The 24,498-nt window shown below is 35.4% G+C and overlaps 2 protein-coding genes across 3 annotated transcripts; one reads left to right on the forward strand and one right to left on the reverse strand.

Annotated features, from left to right (window-relative positions):
• Positions 1 to 10,538: 10,538 nt before the first annotated feature.
• LOC123525595 (uncharacterized) lies at positions 10,539 to 23,142 on the forward strand. Its single transcript, XM_045304744.2, has 3 exons — positions 10,539 to 11,289; positions 12,393 to 12,616; positions 18,874 to 23,142. Exons 1-3 carry the CDS (start codon positions 10,539 to 10,541, stop codon positions 19,615 to 19,617), a joined length of 1,719 nt encoding a protein of 572 aa, XP_045160679.2. The 3' UTR covers positions 19,618 to 23,142.
• On the reverse strand, positions 15,198 to 17,214 carry LOC123523528 (gastrula zinc finger protein XlCGF66.1-like). Of its 2 annotated transcripts, none has more exons than XM_045301193.2 (3): positions 17,106 to 17,214; positions 16,383 to 16,544; positions 15,198 to 15,853 (listed from the first exon to the last, which is right to left on the reverse strand). In XM_045301193.2, the coding sequence occupies exons 2-3, from the start codon at positions 16,538 to 16,540 to the stop codon at positions 15,589 to 15,591; spliced, it is 423 nt and encodes a 140-aa protein (XP_045157128.2). In that variant the 5' UTR covers positions 16,541 to 16,544; positions 17,106 to 17,214; the 3' UTR covers positions 15,198 to 15,588. The 2 variants fall into 2 exon arrangements, with proteins under 2 accessions (XP_045157128.2, XP_045157127.2); XM_045301192.2 differs by lacking the exon at positions 17,106 to 17,214 and adding an exon at positions 16,887 to 17,031.
• Positions 23,143 to 24,498: the final 1,356 nt, after the last annotated feature.

Below are 24,498 nucleotides of genomic sequence, written 5' to 3' on the forward strand. Positions count from 1 at the left end.
AAATCGACACCGCACATGTATGTCTTTCGAAAAGAAGATACTAGTATGTATCATGTGTATGAATTTATTCAATTCCATGTAAAATTATTATCATTTGCTTGATGTGGTATTATAAATTATGTTTTTAACTATTTTTATTGGCTGTTTGTCAGTGAATCTTTTAAATCATAAACTGTATGTAGTAATTTTGTATATTTTCGAAAATGAATTTTGTGCGTTGTATTGCCCGTAAGAATTGACCTGGCACTCATGAATATTCCGTATGTTTCCGTAAAGTAATTTTCGGTGTCCGAACCTAAACAACGATATAACTATTGAAAAACCAATTATATACCACCATGTATGATGTGCATATATAGCTGTACAGACAAAGCGTTATGTCACTAATCTCAGGATTTTGTGTTCGAGTCCTCCGTCTGACCAATTTTTAAAAAAAAATTATCTGTAAAATTCACGCAATTGTCACACTTATCATGATTTATCAACGAAATACTCTAGTATCCATTAACATTCTTCTTCGTACATGTCAGTAAACCGTTCTACAAAGTGTCGTCTAAAATTTCAGGACCAGACAAGTATTCATTCATTCAACGGACAATTCAAAGAACTGTTGTTAACGACAAAATGAATGTTTCATAAAATAATGTAATATAGATACCAATACAAACACACGGAATTATATAAAAAAAGTTAGAACTGAATTCCAAGTCAGAGAGCTTATCACTACACTACTGTGCCATTGGTTAACTAATTTGGTTATTTTGATTAATGTAGATAATTATTTCCAGGACACAAATATAGCGTAGAATAAAGAAAACTCCCGAAAATATTGGCGAAGATTAATGAGTGCCAGGTCAATACTAACGGACAATAAACCTTTTATGTTTCGCAGTTAACAAAGCGACTCAATAACTCAGTTCATTAGAATGCAAATAAATGATCTCTTAGTGACCTTCTTATAGTTAAAACTGTAGACTGCCATATACAAACGCCATATTTGTAAGCTAAATGATCTATTAATTAGAAGCACGTTTTAGGGGTGATGTGTAACCTGGCATCATATACACATAATTCTGACATAAATTTGAAAACCTCTGGTTGCTGATTAGATACGTAAACTACTAAATTTTGTAAATCTAGTATAATATCATATAATATATATAAATATACATCAAAGCACGTTATCTTTGCTGATAATATTAATGTGTGGAATTCACACAATTTATTTGCCCTGCACCTCTTTATCATATATTTCCGTACAGCGTGTGTACTCTGTCGGTGCTTGTATTAGTTAGAGTGCGTATGTTTCTATCTGTAAGATGTAATTTTGATAAAAAATTCTCATGTTAATTTCGGCCAATGAAAATTTCGAACTTTTTTTTTAGATAATTTCTTTCGTTTTAGTGCAAAGAAAACTTTTTTGTCAATAAAATTCTATATAGAGACATTCACATGGACGTTTTGAATAGAAAACTTATCGTGTCTTTAATTCAATCATCATCATTAGATAATTCAAAACATTTTTGCCAGGACTGAAACAGAAATATATATGCATACATTCACAAAGAAACAATGCAAATAAATGAATGTTCTGATTTAAATTATTGCTGCGGTGAAGGTATGTTAGATGCTTTTTTTTGAAAAGTTGCTTTAGTAAGTGTATATGTTAAGGATTATGCTAAGCGAAATAAAATATTTTATTAAAGTACAGTCGAAAATCGGTATCTCAAACTCGCTTACCTCGAAATTCCGCTTAAGTCGAAGAAATTTCCAAGTCCCGTCAAATTTCCTTCTTTATATATGTAATTCAACTTCGGTTACGTCAAAATTTGACTTACTGAGACTCCGGATGTGTCGAAATGGATTTTTAAGTCCCGTCAATAAAATTCAAGTGTATTGTAAACTCGGTATGTCGAAGTGAGAAAAGTATGCGATAAAATTTCACACATGTCATTGTGAATGTGTTTGGTTTTTAACACATGTACATGTTTATTGCCTAACCAGAAAGCCGTGATGCCGACATATCAAAGGTGCGGCGAATATCAAAGTGAGATGATGTCATACTTGTTTGCACGTGCCATAATGATAATTGTTTGATGTAAACATTAGATTTCTTTAATCAGTGGTCATTTGTTTTTGAAAGTTATGAAAATTGCTTTTAATTTAAACTAATGAATCACTTAGTTTAAACAGTTGGGATCTTTAATAAGGATTAATAAGAGGTAATCGCGATGAAACTGTATAAAAAAAACTTCTTTGGAGAAAGCATCATTTGTTCAAAATGTCAAATCAAAATGCTATCAATCCTCCGGGAGAGCAACGTGGTACAAAAAGGAAACTTGACTCAAAAACATTTGAGGTTAGTATCATTTTTATTCTTTGAAAAACTGAGAACTTTGATAAACACAAACTGTAAGGAATCGTGTACGCGTAAAGTACTGACAGCGTATACACGGCTACAACTTTTTTTCATCATTTCGTCTTTACAAATCCCTCCTCATAACTCGAAGTTCGGTTATCTCGAAATAAAAAAGCATGGTCCCTTGAAATTCAGATACCGAGTTTCGACTGTATATACAATACCGGGGGGCGGGAAAATTATGTCTTTACAGTGGATTCGTGGAAATACTGAGTCTGAATTCGATCAAATTGCTTCATAAATTAGACGCTTAGATATAACAAACAAGTTGTGGACGTAGGACAGACGACAGATGCCACTTTCAACATGTTGAAATAGGCTTTAATGAATTTTCTTTTGTCATTATAGCGAATTCCAAAGTCTAAGACGATCCAAGAGTCTGAAACTTAAAAAGTAATTCTAAGCCATAAAAGTGTGATGCTCTATTTTGTTGACAAAAGATGCTGAACAAATGTAGGTCATATTTTATCTGTCTGATTAGTTGTTAGGAAAAGCCTATATAATTTTCCTTTCATGTACTATAATAATAAGTAATAGAAAGAGTAGCGGTTCACGAGAAAAACCTCATTATTCGAGTGGCCCCTAAGCTTTCTGTTTTTTATCATGGTCTGCCAATATGAACAACGCATTCGGCTAATAGTTTTGACTGACAAGTTAACATTCCATTTTAAGCGTTGGTACTATCACGTGACAAGCGTACTCTAACTGAACTAGAGAACGGTTTCAGAAAGTTCAACAGTTCCCTACAGTATTCTACATTTAGGCGGGACCTAAGACATGTTCTCTTACTTAGTAAGAATACGGCTTATAGCCACGCCTCTTCCTCAGTTGAAAATATTACAGATAGAATTTAACAGTTATAATGACACTGCAGGTAAACCATTATACAATGTCTTAATACCCTTTGGACTAGTATATGACAGATTAAATTGAGATAACGTATCTTCACCTTAGCGCAAAAAGTGAATAATCCTTCTTTAAGTCAGTGGAGTTATCCACTTTTTGCACTGAGGTGACGGTCGAAAACCTTCTTTTAAAAACTTAGCTTTAAGGAATATATAACGGTATAAAAACTTACCTTAAAAGAGTATTTAATTTCAACTAAGGAAAATTATCCATCAATAGAAATTTGTAAAATAATGTTACTTTAGAAAAATTAAAAACATAGAAATGTAATATTTAAAACTTTACTTTAGCAAAGAACCGAATTCATAATAAAAAGGCAAAAGTAGGAAAGTTTGTTTTATCAACCTATCAAGCAGCACTCAAATTGTAATTAATTAGTTATGATGTCAGTGTAATGGAATGATACCATCTGTAACTCAGGCGTGATGCAGAAAGCAGTTAGCCTCCCCACGTCTCCAGAGACTCTATTGAAAGACAAAAGCAGCTGAAACAGAGTCAAGAAATACTGGAAAAGTAAACGAAAAAGCATACATATTCACTTAGTGAAAAAGGTACGTTTTTGTTGATTAATGATAAAAGATATTTACAGTTAAAGAAAAGCACGCTACTTATATTACATTGTACTTATTTCTTCATGCCAAAATTAAACTGGACGCGATAGCTCCAGTAAAAACAGTCATATGCCTAAAGGGGATATAACTTGCCATATATATTTATATATTATATATATTTCATTTTATTTTATGCTAACTAATGAAATACTGTATTCTATCAGTTAAATATTTCCATATCTCATCACCCACACTGTGAAAATATGAAATCTATATTTTCACACTGTGAGAGATATAGCTCCGCCCCCTCATTACACTGTGTATGAATTTTAAATTATTTGCTTAAAACTGGATGAAAATTGTAGTCGCACTTTGTTCTTTATAGTCTATTTCTCGATTCAAATTATTTTTCTTAAAGAGAATTTCATACCGTTATGCAGCAAAAAATAAAACAAAATGGAACTTTATGTTGCATGCGTCTTTATAACGTCACAGCACGTCTGACGTCATGTCTGTTTACGCGCGTCTGTTTCCCGCGCTGAGATTAAAAAAGTTGCAAAATGCACATCTCAACGTAATTGAGCATAAAATAAAAAGAAAATTTGTTTGTTTTTCGTGAATATGGAATATATCTCACCTCGAAGTGAGAAAATTTTCACATTTTCACTCGCGCTACGCGCTCGTGAAAATATTTGAAATTTTCTCACTTCGAAGTGAGATATATTCCATATTCACTCAAAACAAACAAATATCCTCTATTTATTTCAGTCTCATTCATTTACATGAATCAATTTACATAAACATATAAAATACTGCACATAAAATATAAAGTAAATGGCCACCCTACGATTGTAATATGACTGTGAGATTTTTCTACTCTGCTTCCGTTATATGACACAGCCCTCGTGAAATTATTACGCCCGACGTATAACCACCCATCGTGCATAAATAGTGTTAAAACACTCTTTTGCGATAAATTATTTCTTAATTTAACTCTGCGAGCTTTCTAGTTAAGGTAGTTCTGCACGGTCGTATCAATTTTTTCTACAATGTAGAATTTGATTAAACCCTGTTTTTTTTTTGCTTCAAAACTTCAGAATATACTTAGAAAACTCGGCAAAAATCGTTTGCTTGATATTTTTTGCTTAACTTTAACTTTTAAATTTTTTTCGACCTCACATAAGTTTTCATAAAAGGTGTCTATTGGCGCGAATATACTTTTTTCTACAATGTAGATTGTAGTGAGACTTTTCACAAACGTATATTTCGTGTGTTAGTTTTGCGATATTTGCCCATTATTTTAGATAGGTTCGCTCTTTACACGCAGATTTTAAGACATTATCTAAAATTATTTACGTATTTACCGTTTTAATATTACGTTTTATCTTTAGAAAAAATGCAACGTTGTCGTTTTAATAAGAGGTTAATATACGACCTGGTTGTGCCTTCTTGCCATAATGGCACACCTAGGCTCAGTCTGTCATAATGGCTAGAAGGCACAACCAGCCGTTTATAGACCTTTTTATTACATACTTACCTTTGCTTCATATTTATCTTGGTAATTTCATTTTACATATTGTTTTCTACAAACTTATAGGACCCAAGCATCATTATTTCGATTTTTTCATCAACAGTGTTATCATTAATAATGATTATTTAACAATCGATCTGAAAATGATTCAGCACTCTTTTGTCCGCCATAATGACGTAGCTGCATGACGTCGACGTCAGAACGTGCTGACGTTCCATTTACCCGGAGCCATTATGATTATGGCTCGTGAGACGCACTGCGCCATTATGAATTCGTCAACAGAGGCCGTATACGTAATGATCGTTTTAAACGGCTTTTTGTTACTATTTATAGTAACGTATACAATAATATAAAATTAATGTACTAACGGGTTGTCATTAATTCATAAAACGATTTTCATTTAGTATACCGAGTCCATGCTTTATGGCACTTAGCGGATAAATGAGTTAAAATGACGTTAGGACAACACTTCTGTTTTTACAGTACAGAACTGCATTGAATATTAAGACTGACACTTGGTATCAAATATGTTTTTAATTAGCAGAAAATCATATATATTCAATTTTCTCGTATACTCTTTTTCCAAGAGTGATCTGTAAAAACATACAGTTTAAAGAAACCAAGTGTAAATTTAATGCTCTCTTGAGTAACAAACTGGTAGGAACAGGTGGCAATGTTCGAGGAAAAAAGACTTGTTCATATATTTTCGTTTCTTATAATACAACCCTTTTACTTAATATCTTCTGCTATGTATATGGACAGCTTATTTCTTATTTATATACTGACAGTTCAGATAGAAACGTGTAAATTGTATAAGATTACAAATAGAAATGGCATATTTTGCGTCAATTCCCGTTTTATCTGCTAATTAACGGTAAAATAAGACTTATTAGGCTGTAAAGTCACACAATTATCTGATAAAATGTTCAGGAAATTTTCAGTCATTTTCGCATATTGAGCTGCCCCGGAGACCCGTTCTTCACCAGGGGAAAATAACTTGTAAACATATCACAAGGACCCGTAGCATCGTAACGGATCTGTCTAGACTAAAACATGGAATGTACGGCGCTTTCAAAGTTAAAACAAAAGATAAAATGATCAACCAATCATTTTTATGCTTACGAAGGGGGAAGCATATAATCGCCGCTTCGTCTGTCCGTCCATCCATATGCCCCATTGTCTCTCCGTTCTTGTTCGGAGTATTTCTCAGTAACCTCTCACTAGAACTCAGCGGCCTCACTCCAATGATGCGCACATAATCTTCATGTTTCGGTCGGATAATATTTTTTTTCATTGAGATATTGTTCTTTGATTATTCATCGTTTGTATTCGGTAGTACCTTTTCTTTTTCGATTATTCGCCTGCAACCGCTCGCTGAAATTAAGCGAAACTTCAGAAACTTCAAGAGATGCGCATTTTTTCGTCTTGTTCCTGTTTAATGTTTTTTCACTGAGCTTTTGTCCTATGATTATTTAACATTAATAAACTGTTTTAAACAGCACCATTTCTTGTCGGGAGCATTTCTCAGCAACTACAGGCTGGAAATCAGCAAAAAATCATAGAAAGCTTCACTCCCCCCCACAGGAGAGGCACATATAATCATCTTCATGTTCTGGTCCGGTGAATTTTAACTAAGTCATTGCCCTTTGATTATTCAATATTAGAACATTAGTAAAGCTTAGTGCCATCTTTGTCCGGATTGTTTCTCAGCAACCTCTGTCTCGAATTCAGCGAAAGTTGATAGGTAGATTCACTCTTAAGAGCAAGTGTCATATCATAATTACGTTCCATTCCGATTTTTACTCATTGAATTATTACCATTTGAATATTCAACATAAGTGAACTATAGGCATCCTTGTCAGTATGTTTTCTTCAGCAACCCTTGTCTGATATTCAGCAAAACTACATAGGAAGCTGCATTTCCAAGAGATATTTTGAGTGTGCTTTTTCTCAACAACCACTTGCTGCAGTTCTTTCAAACGTCTTTGGAAGCTTGAATACTACTAAGACGAGTCATGTGCCCAGACGATGTTACAGACCGATTACATAGTACGAATCTGATAACTATGTTCTCAGGTAACGTTTAAAAGACAGTATAATTACACGATACATTTTTACAAACCTCTGTGGAATATGACGACTTAAGATATATAAGAGTAGACACTGATTCTTAGGCTGCATTCCACAGCTGCTGTAACCAAAAGCCACCGTCAAGTATAGTAATAGGGAAACGAGAACTATTTATATTTCCGCGGTGAGGCCATCACTTGCACGTGAGTATGATTTTCATTTTGGCTTTACAATTTATCATATTTGTGCTCATCTGAACCAAGGGCTCAGTGTGAGCCGCAAGTTTAGGTGGATAGTCTGCCGTCCATCGTACTTAGTCTGAACTCGACACCTGTTTTTGAAACCACTGGTAAGAATTTTACAAAAAAAAAAAAAAAAAAAAAAAAAAAAAAAAAAAAAAAAAAAAAAAACAACAACAACAAAAAAAAACAACAACAAAACATCCTGGATGGATAGATTTTTGCAGCCCATTTTATGATTATGGATGATAATTAATTAAGCCATTGCTGGGGGCAGAGGTGAGATGCGGAGGTACGTTTCACTTTTCATTACCACTTAGAAACATACTCAAATATTATTATTTTTGTTTGGTTGTATTCTATGCTTCCAAAGGATCTTCCTTAAGATTCTATTTAGTTTAAAGTTACATGTACAAAAAAAGTCTCCGGGAGAAGTACGTTTCAACGTAAGTCATGTCTCAACGATATCATGTGACAATACCTCAACGATGGCTGGTTTTGCTATCGCTCTGTATAAAACGGCTGATACAATTTTCATATATGATGTTTACTTTAATTACATTTACTTGCGTCTTTGCATGAACATGTATTTAGATTCTTAACGTAATCGCACAAATTGATTAAAACATATAGATTTTCAGAAGATTCGTCTGTTTTGAGTAAATATAAATATTTTGCTATTTTCCAGAACAAAGATAATTATATTACACGTTTTACAATACTTATATTTGAGTTAAACACACCAGCAAGTCAAATATGATGAAATTTAGATTTTCTTCTATGTAACATTTATTTTATCTCGTTCCCATTAAACGGTTTCCAAGCATATTGCAAATGACAGCACATGTACGGTGCACTTTGCGTGCGCAAAATCTTAACATTAGTCACGTTAGAAACCGGACTATATTGATACCTTGGGATCTGCAACTGTAAGAAAGTTTATAAATACGTGACATGAAAATGATATTGTAAATAAAGAAAATAAGGCAGTTATGAAGGCTTCAAAAGATAGAGCTGAACATTGCATAAGATTTTTATTTTTTCTAAAAATAAATGTTTTAAGAAATGGAAATGTATAACGAACTTATCCCTATACTCGTATAATGTCTAATCACGTGATTTGAAACAGGTAATCCATCCACTACAACTCAAGAGAGAATGCCTATTAAATGGTTTACAACATTTTCAGATTAATAACCACAGTAATCAATTTCCTAATCACTTGCTAATAAATCTTTTTTTAACCTTATTGTAAATATAGAACTTTCTCCGGCGATTTGATGCCTTGCATCAATTTTACTTAATACTGTCTGTAAATAGATCATGAAGCACAGGAAGCAATATAAGCAACATAATTGAGCAATAATTTAAGGTTATTAGATTTGTATCGAGTTATAAGCGCCAGTTATGCAGCAGAAATATTGCGCGACTTTAGGAGAGATTTCAGATTAAATATTTCAAGTTGTTTAAAGATGCCTTACAATAGTACTATTGCAAAACGATTTCTGAAATGAGGTAGTTAAAAGAAACTAAAGAATTCTTTCGGACATGCCAGAGATTATTGGGAGAACAATTTGTCAGATTCAAGCCTGGCTTTGTCCACAAATGAACGCACTTGTAGTGCTGAATTTGAATCGGATTTAACTTACGGAAAAAATGTCTGGGGTGAATGATCTGAATGTTGGTGAATATTGTTAAAAAAGTGAATAAGTTGGCCATTAACTTTATTAATTTTCAATGAAATGCTGATGAGCTGCGTATATGACTGCGGTGAATGAGCTGCTAACGGTCTGCGGTGAATGAGCTGCGAATATTCTGCGATGAACGATTCGCGAACTGTCTGCGGTGAATGAGCTGTGAACAGTCTACGGTGAATGAACTGTGAACTGTCTGCGGCGAACTGAACTTCGAGTGCATGTCTGCAGAAAGTTTTCATTTGTAGTTTCAGAAGAGACTTCATTTTAAGAAAATATATAGTTGATAATGAAAGGTGGACAGAAATGAACAATCAAATAGCTCAGTCCGGCACTTAGTGCATAGGCCATGATTGAAAAGCATGTATTAGCTGGACACTCTATATTTTACATGTACATGAATCAAAGTATGAAAACGATACAAAAATAAGTCTGCATCTGTTTAGAATTACTGAATCAATAAATTGAACAAAAATCATTTTTGACATGCCTTGTTAATCATAACAATAAAAGCACTACTGTAGCTAATACCATGAAGTTCACATAAATCTGTTGTGCTCTGCATGGTCCAGAATTTCAAACTATACAAACCATTTTGCCGCCAAAACGGATAAATGTTAAATGCTTATCGTCAAATTTTTGTACAGTCTGTGTTGTTAAGAGAAATCAATCTTCCGCTACTTTCAGTCCTTTGATTTTTATCAGTACTGTGTTATAATATTGGATTGCTTTCAGTGGGTTACAGTAATGTATTTTTATGGAATCCAACTATTGCTAAATACTGGAATATACGAGTAAATTGATTGTGTATACTATTCGTTTCCCTTGTGCAGTCCAGTATCAAATAAACTGTCCAGTATTATAAAAAATATTGCACTCCACGTGGAAAATAAAGTACTGAGTCCCATTGAAAGCAGTCCATTGTGAAAAACATAGTACTGCGAGTACAAAGAAATGCGTCATTACAGTATTTTAATTTAGTATAATTATGCATCGTTTTTACAGTATGACTGAGTGACTAATTTAGCAGACAAAGATTTCTTTACATTGCAGCGTATACAGATTTTAATCTCGGAGCGGTGCAAATAAAACTACCAACTTTGGTAAAATACTTCGACTGAAATAAGGATGAAGACGGCTACGTGTGTCACAATTTATTTATGTATTGCAACTGTGAATTGTTTCGTTTCAAATAACATCAATCATTTAGTGAAAAAAATATGTAGAGGCGAACAGTCATGTAGCGAAGACAATATCACCCTTCTGGCAAATTCGTGTTGCCGTCCCTGTGAATGCGAGGATTTTTGTCAGGAAAAAGGAACGTGCTGTGACGGCAATAGTTCAAACCGAATCGAAAATGTAACAGCTCAAGTCTGTTTACTGGCTGGATTGGAAAGATCGTCCATTGACAGAAGAAACACACAGCTTAGTCCATACTTTGTACGAGCACACTGTCCCAAAAGTTTCACCAACCATAGTACCAGAGATAAATGTGAAACGAGCACTCCAGAAAGTATTGAAGATGGCGTATTCGTTTCTTCTAAAAATGGCAAAATTGTTTACAAAAACAGACACTGTGCTCTTTGCCACGGTGAAGAAGACCCAATTATGTGGGCAGTAGGTGTAGATGAAAAATGTGTCAGGGACGTATTTTTGTCTAGATCTGACACTCACCATTCGCTAAATGCGTCATACATGAACGAAAAACTGATGACATCATGCACAATTACGTTTGACAGACCAAGTATAACGAGCTGGAAACACGTGGTATGTGCTTATGAAGGATTACTGATTTCAAGTTGCCCGGATTTGACGTCACAGAAACTCTCGTCTGATGGTATAGACAAGGAACTAAATGAACTATGTTTGAAGGACAACAGTAAGTATGTTTATTATGAATGATTTACATATAATATTGAGTCACATGCGGCTTTATGTTCAGGATGCTTCTTACTCCACTTTCAGTATTGTTTGGACAGCACATAATTAGGGAGGGCCTCCCTTATGCCTAATTTAGACAGACGTAGAGTGCTCAATTTTTCACTTTGTGAGTAAATTGCAGTAAAACCTGTCTATTAGAACTACCATTCAGTAGGTTAACAGTCTAGAATAGAACATGCATGGCGACTTTATAGCTGTGAAATATATCCAGTGTTATCAGTTTGATAATGCGTCAGTAGATTCTAGGTCTATGGAGGAAGTTTTCCAATTTTCAGAGATGCACTCATTTTTCATTAAACTCGGCAACTTATAAAGTAAACGGGAAAAGTCAAGGCGATACTGCGGGACTTTAGTCCTGAGCGCAATATTATTCTGCGCAAGAACGTGTGCATATTTCTCGAAGCAAATCTAGAGCTCTAATTATCTTTTATTACTAGACTCATGTACACTCTAGAACATTTAACGTAATGGAATGCATGAAACTGACATCATAAATGACGTCACACACACATATGAAATTTGATTGTCAATATGGAAATACATTTCAGTTCCCACTTGAATTTTATGAAGTTTATAAATGAATATAAAAGAAAGAACCGTATTTACTTCCAGCTAAGACATACATTTCAGATAATAATGTATATAAAAGTTCGTTTTGCACAGCTTAAACGTTTTAGTCAGAAGCATGACGATGCTTTAGGCAACATAGCTTTATTGTAAAAATTGTAAAAGGTAGTAGATCTAGGTCTTTAAAAGTATAAAATATCATCGATCAATTGATATTTGATGAGTATGCGATCAAAGTCCATGGAAATCCAGTTTGACAATTTCAAACTTTCTTCCCATTCTCATCTACAGCTTAATGTCTCATAGATTACCTATTTTTATATATTTCAATAGACTGAGTATATAACAGACTTACAAATTAAAGAATTTTTATTTTGGATAACTATGGGAGGTTTGTCTGGGCATATTTTACGTATAGTTATTCATTATTATGTTATTTTAGCTATAATAATAATACTAAAGTTTATTTTTTAGGCGCACTGTCCGTTTTCCACGGTAAGTGGCAATATGCCAATGTTTATTGTTACTTATGCAATAGACAAAAAGCTGCCGTATGTGACACAGAAAATCCTGATAAGGTCATACAAAGTATTATCCTATTACTAGACTTGTCGCTCCTGCGCATGGGCAAGATATCACCGGAAGAGGAAGAAAAAGAACATCAGTGTACCGGTCATACTTTCTATGACGAACTGTTTGTAAGTATTTTGTACGTGTGTGCATGGTCCAAAACCTAAAGTAGCTTGAATTGTGACACCAAGTCAATGAAAATGTCAAAAACAGCTTTATTTAGTTGATACTGATCTTAATAAAGAGGTCATGTGAAATTTATTTTTCGTTGTTATGTTGGACCTCAGAATCCTGCATGTAAGCTGTTGTTGAAATAAGCCGCACCATGAGAAAACCAACATAGTGCATTTGCGACCAGCACGGATACAGACCAGCCTGAACATTCGCGCAATCTGGTCAGGATCCATGCTGTTTGCTAACGGTTTCTCTGATTGCAATAGGCTATGAAAGCGAATAGCATGTATCCTGACCAGACTGCGTGGATGTGCAGGTTGTCTGGATCCATACTGGTTTTCTCATGGTGCGACTAAAATGCTAGTTTCCACATTAAATTATATACCATGATTTAGCCTTTCTGCATGGCCAGGGATGTTTTTTAATAGTCTTTGATTTCATACTGTCATTCAATAGAACATTTCATATATGGAACACAGAATTGTTTAATATAAGTGTCGCACTATAGAGTCACCCGTTTCTGAATTGTAAAGTATTATATAGGCATTTACCTTCAATTGCTATTCAGGACTATAGAACTAAAAATGGGTACTTTTGTGAAAAAAAAATGTTTGAATCGCATTTCCTACGGATCAGACTGTCGGCTCTAAATCCTAACCAGGTGTCGAAAGTCAGCTAAAATGGGAACGGTCGTCAGTCCATGAGGGCTCATTTGTGAAAAGGTTAACGGCTATGAGACATTATTCTCATTACCAATGTTTACGTCAGTCTTATTTACACCAGTTTTTTGAAAATAATACTGAACACGTCTTACCTGTTGGGTCAGTTTTGCCCCAAAGTAGTCTGCTGAAAACGATATTATACTCGATTTCTTTGTTTAAACACGATAAAGGTGGCAGGGGAGCAGTTTCGAAGTTTGGCCCCGGTCGATTTTCTGTATAAACAGGACAGGGTAGATATAAAGGCATATCTATCTTACTGGTTATTTATCATTATTAATTCTTTAATATATCTGGGGAATGAGGAACGGTTAATGATTCTACATGGCGGGTGTTTTAAAATTCCTAGCTCCGTACTTCCGGTTGAGGCTAAAACATAAACATCAGAACAAAACGTCGGCCAGACGCTCGGCTGTCATCCATCCACTTTTTTTTCAAGTGAAAATTAGGGAAATAAAGTGGTGGTTGGGAGACACATTCCACACAACCTGGGTATGCATCTATGTTCGCACTATACATATATGCTACGAAATTGGATTTAAAAATTTAAAATGGATGAATGGCAGAGTTCAACGTGAGGCCCAGTTAGGCTAATTTTGGTCTATAAAATTTGGGTGATTTGGCCAATTTTCACTACATCTGGCATGGAAAGCGACAGGTGCATAGGACCGGAGAGTCGTCTTTATGTAGTCTATAGTATCTGCAATGATCCATAGTAGTTTCAAAGAAAAATAAGCAAAAACGAGATTTCGATGGATATTTCAACACTGGTACCCACACGTCAGTGTGGAATTCGCAAATCTGCACTCCCCTGCCACCTTAAGTGTTTTATATACAATGCATTTGCTGTACTATACGCCGACTTTTCTCAAAGTTACATTTTCGCACTGGTAGTTGCATAAATTTTAATTAAGGTATTCCCTGTATGCATAAGTATTTATCCTTGAAGTATTTAATATAATATAATATAAGTATTATAGAGGAGGTGATAAAAGAATGAGCTTCGGATGCACCTTATTGAATGAAATGGAGACAATTTTTTTTCATAGCGCGAAATAACTTAGTTCCATGCTGGGCGCTTATGTAGCACTTGTCGGGTTTTGGATTTCTAGTATGCCGGCCGAAGACCGTCTTCTTTGACTCATCATAAATCACCAAATACCAGATATTCCTAAAACAGTAAAAATATAGCAAACATGCGTTTATACTTTTTTTTGGAATTCTTGAACAATAACGGCCTATTGTTAGATCTCCCCTTCAATTATAATGCAACTATACGAATAAAAGTACATATGAGAAGAAATTGATTTTGATACCAACTTGCTTTAGACGTTTCTAATGCAACATTTTACGGGGTTTAAATTTCTCAACCAATCAAATTTGCTAGAATTTTGACTTTTACCATCATGATATTACTTTCATAACATCACAAATCTGTTCTCTTCTCCTTTTAATATTAAAGTAGCTTCCTATCAAGATTCGCTTAATTCCGACAAGTGGTGGTAGAGAAATACTCCGGATACCGGACAATACCTGTACTACAGTATACTACTGTTGAATAATCAAAGGACAGTAACTCGGTGGAAATTCATCCGGCCGGAACAGGAAGATAACATGCGCATCTCCTCTCGTCAGTAAAGCTCCGTATTAAGTTTCACTAAATTCAAATTAGTGATTGCTGAGAAATACACCAGGCAAGAATTGTACTATAGTATACTACTGTAGAATAAGCAAAGGGCAATAAGTTAATGAAAGGGTTATCCGATTGGAACATGAGTTTTTAAACTTTTACTAAATTCAAACTTGACATAGACTAACAATTTCCCGAGTTTCAAACACAAAATGCGACTACAGTTTTCTTAAATGTGCTCTTGTGATCTGGTTTCAGACCCCACATGACCTAGTTTCAGATTTGATCTATAGATAATTAAGACAAATAATCAAAGGTTAAAACTTTTGCCTATAGAGTATTAACCTGGCAAAGTTGATTGAGGACGAATATGGCGACACCGGACAAACAGAGGTAATAATAGCTTACCTTGAGCATTTTGTTATTAAAGAAGACAGTACCTATGTCTGTTATAAATTCAGTGTATTATGACAATGTAAATTAAAATCACTACATCTAGCAAATCGGAAAAATTGAACTTAAAATACAATGTTTTATGTAGAACATGTCATTTCACAGGACGTCCCGAAATACTAGTTCACTTGCATGATGCCTTATGTCTTTGTAAATTAGACCTGTACTTGTACGTTTTCCCACATTTACAGCTATACTTTCTTACACTGTCATGTGCAGCCACGTGGTCTTGAAATCTATGCAGGTACTTTGTCTCTACTCCACAAATTTTGCGTTTGAATGCAGGCTGCTCATGGGACCGTTCGTGCCTTTTCATGTCAGACTCCATGGCAAATGTTTTATCGCATTTCTTACATGCGAACTGTTTTACTTCATTATGCACAGCGCATCTGAAAAAACAAGTACATGTATCAGGACGTTTCTACTTCATTTAATCTTTAAAAGACAGTGAATTTAAAGAATGCTGCTAAACCAATAAAGTTGATCTATATACTATAGACTCCCTTGGATCTTTAGTAATGTTGTAAAATATACTCGGGTTCTTTCATATCTATCATAATAAATGACAAAAATGTTTTTTTCTTATGAATTAGACAATCTGTGTATAATGTTTACATTTTGTTTTCGAGTTTTACGGCCGTTTCCAACTATTTCAGTTATATGAGTCGGAAAGTTTACCTGACCATCGATCCCGGGAAGTACCAGTACTAGATTCCAATCGTCTTTAACAAACTGCCACTTTGTCACATTGAGACACTTTGTCCATAGCAGGGATCGAACCACATGAGCGTACAACGAAAGTGTGGTACTTTTCATGACCATTGCTCTTTAAACCGGTACTGTTTGTTTACAGTTTTGGCATTACATAATCAGCTGTGCAAAATTGATAAAACCTGATGGATAAGATTTAAAGCATACCTGTGTCTCATTAAATTTGCTCTGCTGTAGATTTTGTGGCCACAGCATCTGTAAGGAGCTTGGTCATTGTGTCTGTTTTCATGGTTTGAAAGGCCCGATTTACTTTTAAATTGGCGGCCACAGTAACGGCACATCAATCCGTCTTCGGACTTCTCCATTTTTCTGAGAAAAAAAAATAATGTTCGCAATATACTATACGTACTTGATACTTTTTCATATTACCACTAACACTCGGTATACAGTGTTTAAGCTCATTGCATAACGTTACTTTTAGCTTGTGTAAAGAATACATAAAAATAGGTAATAGTAGGTCAAAGTATTAAGTAATACATGAAATAGTCATTTAATTATTCTGTTCGTGAATAACATCACCTCCAATTATCGTTCGTGAATAACACCACTAGACAAAAACCGTCCGAAAAAGAGGAAATTGTTAAAATTGCAAAGTGTAACGGTCCCGTGGGCTAATATCAAACAACATAAACAATTTCTAAGGTCTTTTACCTCCACTTGGCAGTCATACAGAGGAGATTTCGGTAAAAAAGTGTTACGTTCATGTAAAACACCATCGCCCACTTCTGGCCGATCAAAATTTTGGTCGAAGTGTTCTAATAATCCAGGAGCTTTTGATAGTTGTTCCATACAGCATCGGAAACCGCGTCCGAATGGCCAGGTTGTGGGCTAGGTCGCAAGTTGAAATATGCAATAATAAAATAATAATACCTGATTTAACGGCTAATTTCCGCTGAATCGAGAAGGATTCGACGCCATTTTCTCGTGCTTAACATCAAATAGAATCACGTGATTCCCCGCACTGAAATTCCAACTAGTGGTTGCTGAGAAATACTCCGGACATTAATTGTACTACAGTACACAATTATCGAATAATAAAAGGGCAATAACTGGGTGAAAAAAATCATCTGACCGGGGCATAAAGATAATATGCACATTTCCTTTTGATAATAAAGCTTCCTATCAGGTATTCAAACCACAATCTGACTAAAGTACTTGATCTTCTAAAGGAAGATCTGAAAATGATACATTCACATTCGTCTTCTGTATATTTTGGATTTCTAATATTGCTAATTTTATTTTCGTAAATCTATTTTTATTTGAACCAATCAGACGACTTGTTCGAATGTCAAAGAGTAAGAAAAAATTGCAGTCAGTCCAAGGCTCGAGCCCGGGACCTTCGCTTACAGCGCAAGTGCCCTACCGACTGAGCTAACCGGCTATCTGACATCTTGCGACATAAGAATTGTAGATATAAAAAAAACAAGGCTTTTTTAAGCTTGCAGAATGTTGTAAGTTACCTTTTGATTGGCTAGCGGAAGGGTCGTCAGAACGAGGCTATCAATAGCTCGTCTTCAGATCCTAAGCGTAGCGTAATAGGAGATGTACTTTAGTCAGATTGTTCAAACCAGTGGTTGCTGAGAAATACTTTAGACAAGAATTGTAATATAGTATACTACTGTTGAATGAGCAAAGGGTAATAACTCAATGAAAAATCATCCGACCGGAACATGAAGGTAATATGCGCATCTCCTCTCAATAGTGACGCTATCTATGAAGGTTCGTTGAATTCCAACCAGGGGTTGCTGAGAAATTCTCCGGACAAGAATGCGGGACAGACGGACGGACGAAGCGGCGACTATATGACTCCCCTTCGGGGAGCATAAAAACATATAACGTCGTTTGGTATACAAGGGGGCAAGGGACAGTAGATTTGAAAATTCCACATATCTACGCTAATACCAGTGCGAAAACAATCATAAAAATCCAATTTTGATAATTTCAAGGCAAGTGTTAGACGGATGTATTGCATATACTTAGCACTTCATTGTGTCCAATTTTCAATCTGCCGATTCAATTGCTTCTGTGATAAAAATGAGTAAAATGCCGGTTTCAGGACACTAAATTTTGAGGCAAAAATGGCCATAAATGCACACCTTACGCGACCTGTACCGTATTATCTGCAAATGACTGACCTAAAACGCATGTATTTTTTTAAAAGAATGTTACCAGACGACAATAATGTTAGGAAGAAAAGTATCTCTTAACCGTTCACTTTTCCCGCAAATTTGAGTTGAATCTGGATGGATGGATGACCGTTTCCATTTCGCCTGACTTCCGTTGCCTCAGGCAAGATTTTAGACCCGGCCGTCTACACGGAGCTAGGAAAATCGATTCAAGCACATATTTATTTTACACAATAATTACTCGTACGCAGGAATCCTTAGTTATATAAACATCACAAATAACCAGTTGAATACATATGCCTTTAAAGTACATCCATCTATTTTATTTAAAAGACCTACCCGAGCCAAATGCGTAACTGGCCCCTTTTCTTATCAAAGTAAAACAAATATTGACATGTTCTGTTACACACAAGAAAACATAGCCTTTTTGAAAAACAAATTCGTTGAACAATTACGCATATGTATTTGGTAACCTAAATATATTTGGATTAGTTTTCTATTACACATTACAGGATACTTGCAGAGAAATACGTTGCCAAATGTTCGATGTCGCTTCAGAGGGTAAATGCGTTTCCATTGTACAGAAAGGTGAAATGAACTATGCTTTCAACTTTGAACTTGTCCCAAAGCATCCGTTGAACCACCAGCAGTGGAACCGTGTAGACATAAGAGAAGTGTTGGATGCTTTATCCACGTTTCAATCAAAACTGGGATTTCGAAAATGTCGGCGGTGCAGTGTCAATGTCAGATACAACCTGAACCCCACAATGCAATATAAAACATATTCACACGTGAAGTTCTATCTCCAGTTTGTATTTACAGCAACACCGTATTGTGAACGGAAATATTTACTGTCGCGCGCAGAATGGTTGGAAAATGGTCAACTTCCGGTTCCCTTGGCACAGAATATTACATTAACGGCTAGATATATCTGGTCACGAGACAAATACACGAATATAACCAAATCGCTTATTACTGTATATCATAAAAATCGGTGCCTAAGAATAGTCCTTGACCCTAGCAGATTTGCTAATTGTCCAAAAATAACTCTGTCACTGGACGAATTTGTTAAAATTGGAAATCTGACGTCAACCCAACAACTTAAAGCAGTTCGGAATGAATATGATGGTTTCGACGTCTGCCTGGATGAATACAAAAGATATGTTGGCGACATAAAATCATACGGTGCTGAAACTAGATGCAGCCCCAGCTTCGTGCTTATGCCGCTGTTTCTGATTTTTATTGTTTTGAAGTAATTGTCTTCATGGCGCCTTTTCGGAGCACACTTTTGTGGAAACAAGTAACATGCGCATCGGCCTACCCGAAATACGCCAATTACAACACTGACCTATGGTAAAAATAGCAAGGACTGAAATATCCAGCTGATATCCTGTGCTCAAGGAACAGACAATTCAAAATACATTGTCACAATTCTGCGTGTTGAATATTCCTGGAATTAACTGAAGACGAACATTCTATACAGTATGGCAGTACACAAAATGATCTTGTGTCCACCCGTGTCTTATTTTGAACAGTATTTAACTCAATATTATAATCAAATGCAGTTACCAGTGCGACAATACGTAATAAAAATCAACTATGAACAAAGTTGAATCACTTCAAGCCAAGAAATGTTGCATTTTTAAACATGATATGTTAAGTAGTCGTTAATCCCCCGCCACAAGTGGGGGTGAGGGGGGGGGGGGGGTATAGAAATGGTCTCCGTCCGTCTTTCCGTCCGTAACAATTTCGTGTCCGCTCCATATCTCCTACACCCCTTGAAGGATTTTCATGAAACTTGGGTCAAATGATCACCTCATCAAGACAATGTGCAGAACTCATAAGTCAGCCTTGTCAGCTCAAGGTCAAGGTCACAACTCAAGGTCAAAAGTTTGAGCCTTCAATTTTGTGTCCGCTCTATTTCTCCTTAACCCCTTGAAGGAATTTTATCAAACTTGGCTCAAATGATCGCCTCATCAAGACAATGTGCAGAACCCATAAATCAGCCTTGTCGGCTCAAGGTCAAGGTCACAACTCAAGGTCAAAGGTTTGAGCCATCCATTTTGTGTCTGCTCTTTATCTCCTAAACCCCTTGAAGGAATTTTATAAAACTTTGGTCAAATGATCACCTTATCAAGACGATGTGCAGAACCCATGAAACAGCCATGCCGGCACAAGGTCAAGGTCACAGCATAGAGTCAAAGGCTTTAGCCTTCCATATTGTGTCCGCTCTATATCTCCTACACTTCTTGAAGGATTTTCATCAAATTTGGGTCAAATGATCATCTCATCAAGGCGATGTGCAGAACTTATGAGTCAGTCATGCCGGCCCAAGGTCAAGGTCACAGCTGAGGGTCAAATGTTTGAGCCTTCCATTTTTGTCTGCTCTGTATCTCCTAATCCACTTGAAGGATTCATATGAAACTTGGGTCAAATGATCACCTCATTATTGCGATATGCAGAACTCCTGAGTCTGCCATGCCGGCTCAAGGTCAAAGGTATTAGCCATCCATTCCGTGTCCGCTCTATATCTCTTAAACCCCTTGAAGGATTTTCGTCAAACTTGGGTCAAATGATCACCTCATCAAAACAATGTGCAGAACTTAGAAGTCAGCCATGCTGGCTCAAGGTCAAGGTCACAACTTAGGGTCAAATGTTTGAGCCTTCCATTTTGTGTCCATTCTGTATCTCCTAAACTCCTTGAAGGATTTTCATCAAACTTGGGTCAAATAATCACCTCATCAAGAACTCATGAGTCAGTCATGTCACCTCAAGGTCAAGGTCACAACTCAAGGTCAAAGAATTGAGCTCTGTATCTCCTAAACCCCTTGAAGGATTTTCATGAAACTTTGGTCAAATGATCATCTTATCAAGACATTGTGCAAAATTCATGAGTCAGCCATGTCAGTTCAAGGTCAAGGTCACAACTAAAGGTTAAAGGTTTACCGTTTCACTATCCGTAACACTGGCGGTGGATTTAGCGGTCTTTCAGACTGCCTTGTTCTATATTTGTATGCACATGCACTTTCAGCTATCGTATCTGCGCTCCTAGTCCGTTGTATTTTGTCAGTTATAATATAGATATAATCCGTGTTTATTTTATCATATCCACTATTGAATCAAAATAACTTACGTGAAATAACTGGTCAGCTCTACTTTTGACACGAAACTAAGATATATACGACACTTTATAGACCGTTCTATATAATGTGTCCATTCTGAACGCAAATTTCCTTTTAACATTCAACCTGCTAAATTTCTAAAAATGATTGTCCATTGTTCAATTTGGGCAGTACTATTTATTATTCGAAGAGGTTTGTACTGAAAAATTGCTGACTGTAAAGCGAACAGTGTAGACCATGTTCAGGCTGATCTTTGTCTGCACTGGCCGCAAAGGCAGAATGACATGCCGGCAGCAGGTTAAAGGTTAAATGAGCCGCGCCATGAGAAAACCAACATAGTGGCTTTGCGGCCAACATGGATCCAGACCAGCTGCGCATCCGCGCAGTCTGGATAGGACCCATGATGTTCGCTTACAGTTTCTCTAATTGCAATAGGCTTTGAAAGCGAACAGCATGGATCCTGACCAGACTGCACGGATGCGCAGGCTGGTCTGGATCCATGCTGGTCGCAAAGCCACTATGTTGGTTTTCTCATGGCGCGGCTCAAATATTTTGATACTAATCGTGAGATTATAACTGAAACAGAAATTGTAATAAGCAACCGTCCAATAAACTGCAGACGACACAGATAACCATCAAACCCCATATTTGCCAACTACACGATCTACTTAATGGATTTAGATATACACACACATGTAAGTGAGATCTCTTGTTGCTGACTTGATATTTAAACCTATCAATCTGGTATCTGGTATATCTAGTATAATATAGTAAAGCATATATAGTTAAACTATAAATCATACTTCAACACAGATTGATGATAATACTAATGTGTGGAATTCATCAAAATTCATTTGGCTAGCATCTCTTCTTTGAATAATGTATATATTTCCATACTGTTTATTTTGGCCAGTGAAGATTTAGAAAAGAAAATGTTAGAATTATATGAAATGTTTATGTAATTTCTTTCGTTTAAGTGCAAATCAAGCCTTCACGGAAGTTTCATACGAGTTTAGTTTTGTATATAACGACATTCATACGGACGTTTTGACTGAAAACATACGCGCTTTAAAACATTCATTATCCTAATGTGGCCATCGCAGATAATTCTGACCTTTTTGGTAGGATTGAAACAGAAATCTATATGCACACTCATACATTCAGGAAGATAAATGTTGTGCTAAATGTTACTGTAGCAAGTGTATGTATACTTAAACCCCCAAATTTCACTAACTTACTTCATATAGTTTATTTAAACATAAAAGTTTGAGACGTTGAGACGTTTATGTGTATTTACAGTACTATGCATTAGGTTTAAAATAAACACACTGTATACATTTATATTTTGCCTGCGAAACATGCGAAAGTTCAATTGGACGATAGCTCCACTAAAATAGTCCTGTGCCTAAAGGGGTAACCAAACTTGGCATGATTGATGAATAGGTAGTATGAGGCATTCATTTGTTAAATGAGGCTAGTTAAATTGATTTGAAATTCTGAATTCTTTTTCTTTCTTTGGACTTTTATCCGTTTAATAAAATGTAAATGGGCCTACGGGGTGGATTGGTCAAAACGGCTGACTTTAAATAAGGTTTTTCTCTGCATTGTTACGTTATAATTCTTTATATGAAGTACTGGTTCTCTAAATATCTGACATTCTTTGATTTCCCTTGCGATTTCTTTTTGCATAGCAATTTGTCATTGCAAAGATGCATATTTTTTGTCTTTATTTGTCTTTATTTCTGTTTAAAACTGTAAGATTGTTCCACAAAAAGGACTTAATTAAAAAACGTGATGAATAAAGTCTAAAATAGAATTTATGTTCGATCAATTCTTTTTTTCCTTTTCTGCAATCAGCGAAAACTAAATTATCTGATAGAAAGGATTGAAAACGATGAATCGTTTTATTCAGTTTTAACCCTTAATATGTACGATTTAGAAGTATATCAATCCATCAAAACTAAAAATAATCAGAAATTACTGTGTTGAATATGAAACAAAATGAACAACATGTTTGTTGTCAAAGGTATATTTCTGAGAGAAATACATTGGAATTTTAGTTCGTTTATGTCGTTTGAGCTTGGGAATAAAATACAACAATTAAAGGGTTTATTTCAGTCATACAACATGAAATATATCTTGCTTTTCCACAGATCCAAAGAAGCCATCTCAGTAGTGGAAACATAATATCATTTTCTAGGAAAATTTCCGAAGCAAAGTGATATATCGATGAAGCGTTTCTAACCTCTAACGATACAGACAGTGTGCGAATTCACGGCCTCTCGCACTCGTAACGAGCGCTCTACCATATGGATGCCGAGGCGGTTTTAAAAATTGAATGGATTCCATAATACAAAAAAAAAAAAAAAGAAATAGAAAAGACCGCCATGTGAGTTTTTTGGTAAGATATTATATTTGAGGGACGTTTGTTTTCCTAATTTAGATACAGAATTTTTAACGTAACCCAAAGTATAGTAATACATCATTCAGCAACATGTAGTTAAAAGATTTCTTTAACGTATTTCTAGCTTCAGAAGTTAGAGAAAACCGGTTCTCCTAAATCATTTTATGCAAACTTGAGTGAAACCAGTATGCTTGCGTAAAACAATTCTACACCCCCATGGTTATTTACATATTCAATTCACATTTGAATTATTGCAAATTTCAGTTAAAATAATTCTTGTTGTATGCACATAATAGTATATGCAAAAAGTATGTTTCACTATATTCCCGACGATAGTTTTACACGATTAATTGTGTGGATACAATTCCCAATGGAATGAGATTTGAAGGTTTCGCTTGGTATTGCATTTTATAGACCGTTATTTCTCTAGATACGTTAAAATGTCAGTGTATTCATTATATTAATGAAACATAACACACTGCACACACTAGTATGTTTTCGACCATGCTAATATTACAATCTACAATCGTGTTTTTTTCACCGACAGAATATTTAGAAAAAGTAAAATGCCATGTTAGATATTCTAACCATTTTAAGCAGGAAAAGACTAG

This window comes from Mercenaria mercenaria, chromosome 3 (genome assembly GCF_021730395.1).
Source record: "Mercenaria mercenaria strain notata chromosome 3, MADL_Memer_1, whole genome shotgun sequence".
Taxonomy (NCBI): domain Eukaryota; kingdom Metazoa; phylum Mollusca; class Bivalvia; order Venerida; family Veneridae; genus Mercenaria; species Mercenaria mercenaria.

Coding starts and splice junctions, on each gene's coding strand:
- LOC123523528 (XM_045301192.2), bottom strand. CDS start 16,951: ATGGTGTTTTACATGAACGTAACACTTTTTTACCGAAATCTCCTCTGT. Junction 16,545..16,886: donor TGTATGACTGCCAAGTGGAG/GTAAAAGACCTT, acceptor TTTTTTTCTCAG/AAAAATGGAGAAGTCCGAAG. Junction 15,854..16,382: donor GCAAATTTAATGAGACACAG/GTATGCTTTAAA, acceptor TTGTTTTTTCAG/ATGCGCTGTGCATAATGAAG.
- LOC123525595 (XM_045304744.2), top strand. CDS start 10,539: ATGAAGACGGCTACGTGTGTCACAATTTATTTATGTATTGCAACTGTG. Junction 11,290..12,392: donor ACTATGTTTGAAGGACAACA/GTAAGTATGTTT, acceptor TTTATTTTTTAG/GCGCACTGTCCGTTTTCCAC. Junction 12,617..18,873: donor CTTTCTATGACGAACTGTTT/GTAAGTATTTTG, acceptor TACACATTACAG/GATACTTGCAGAGAAATACG.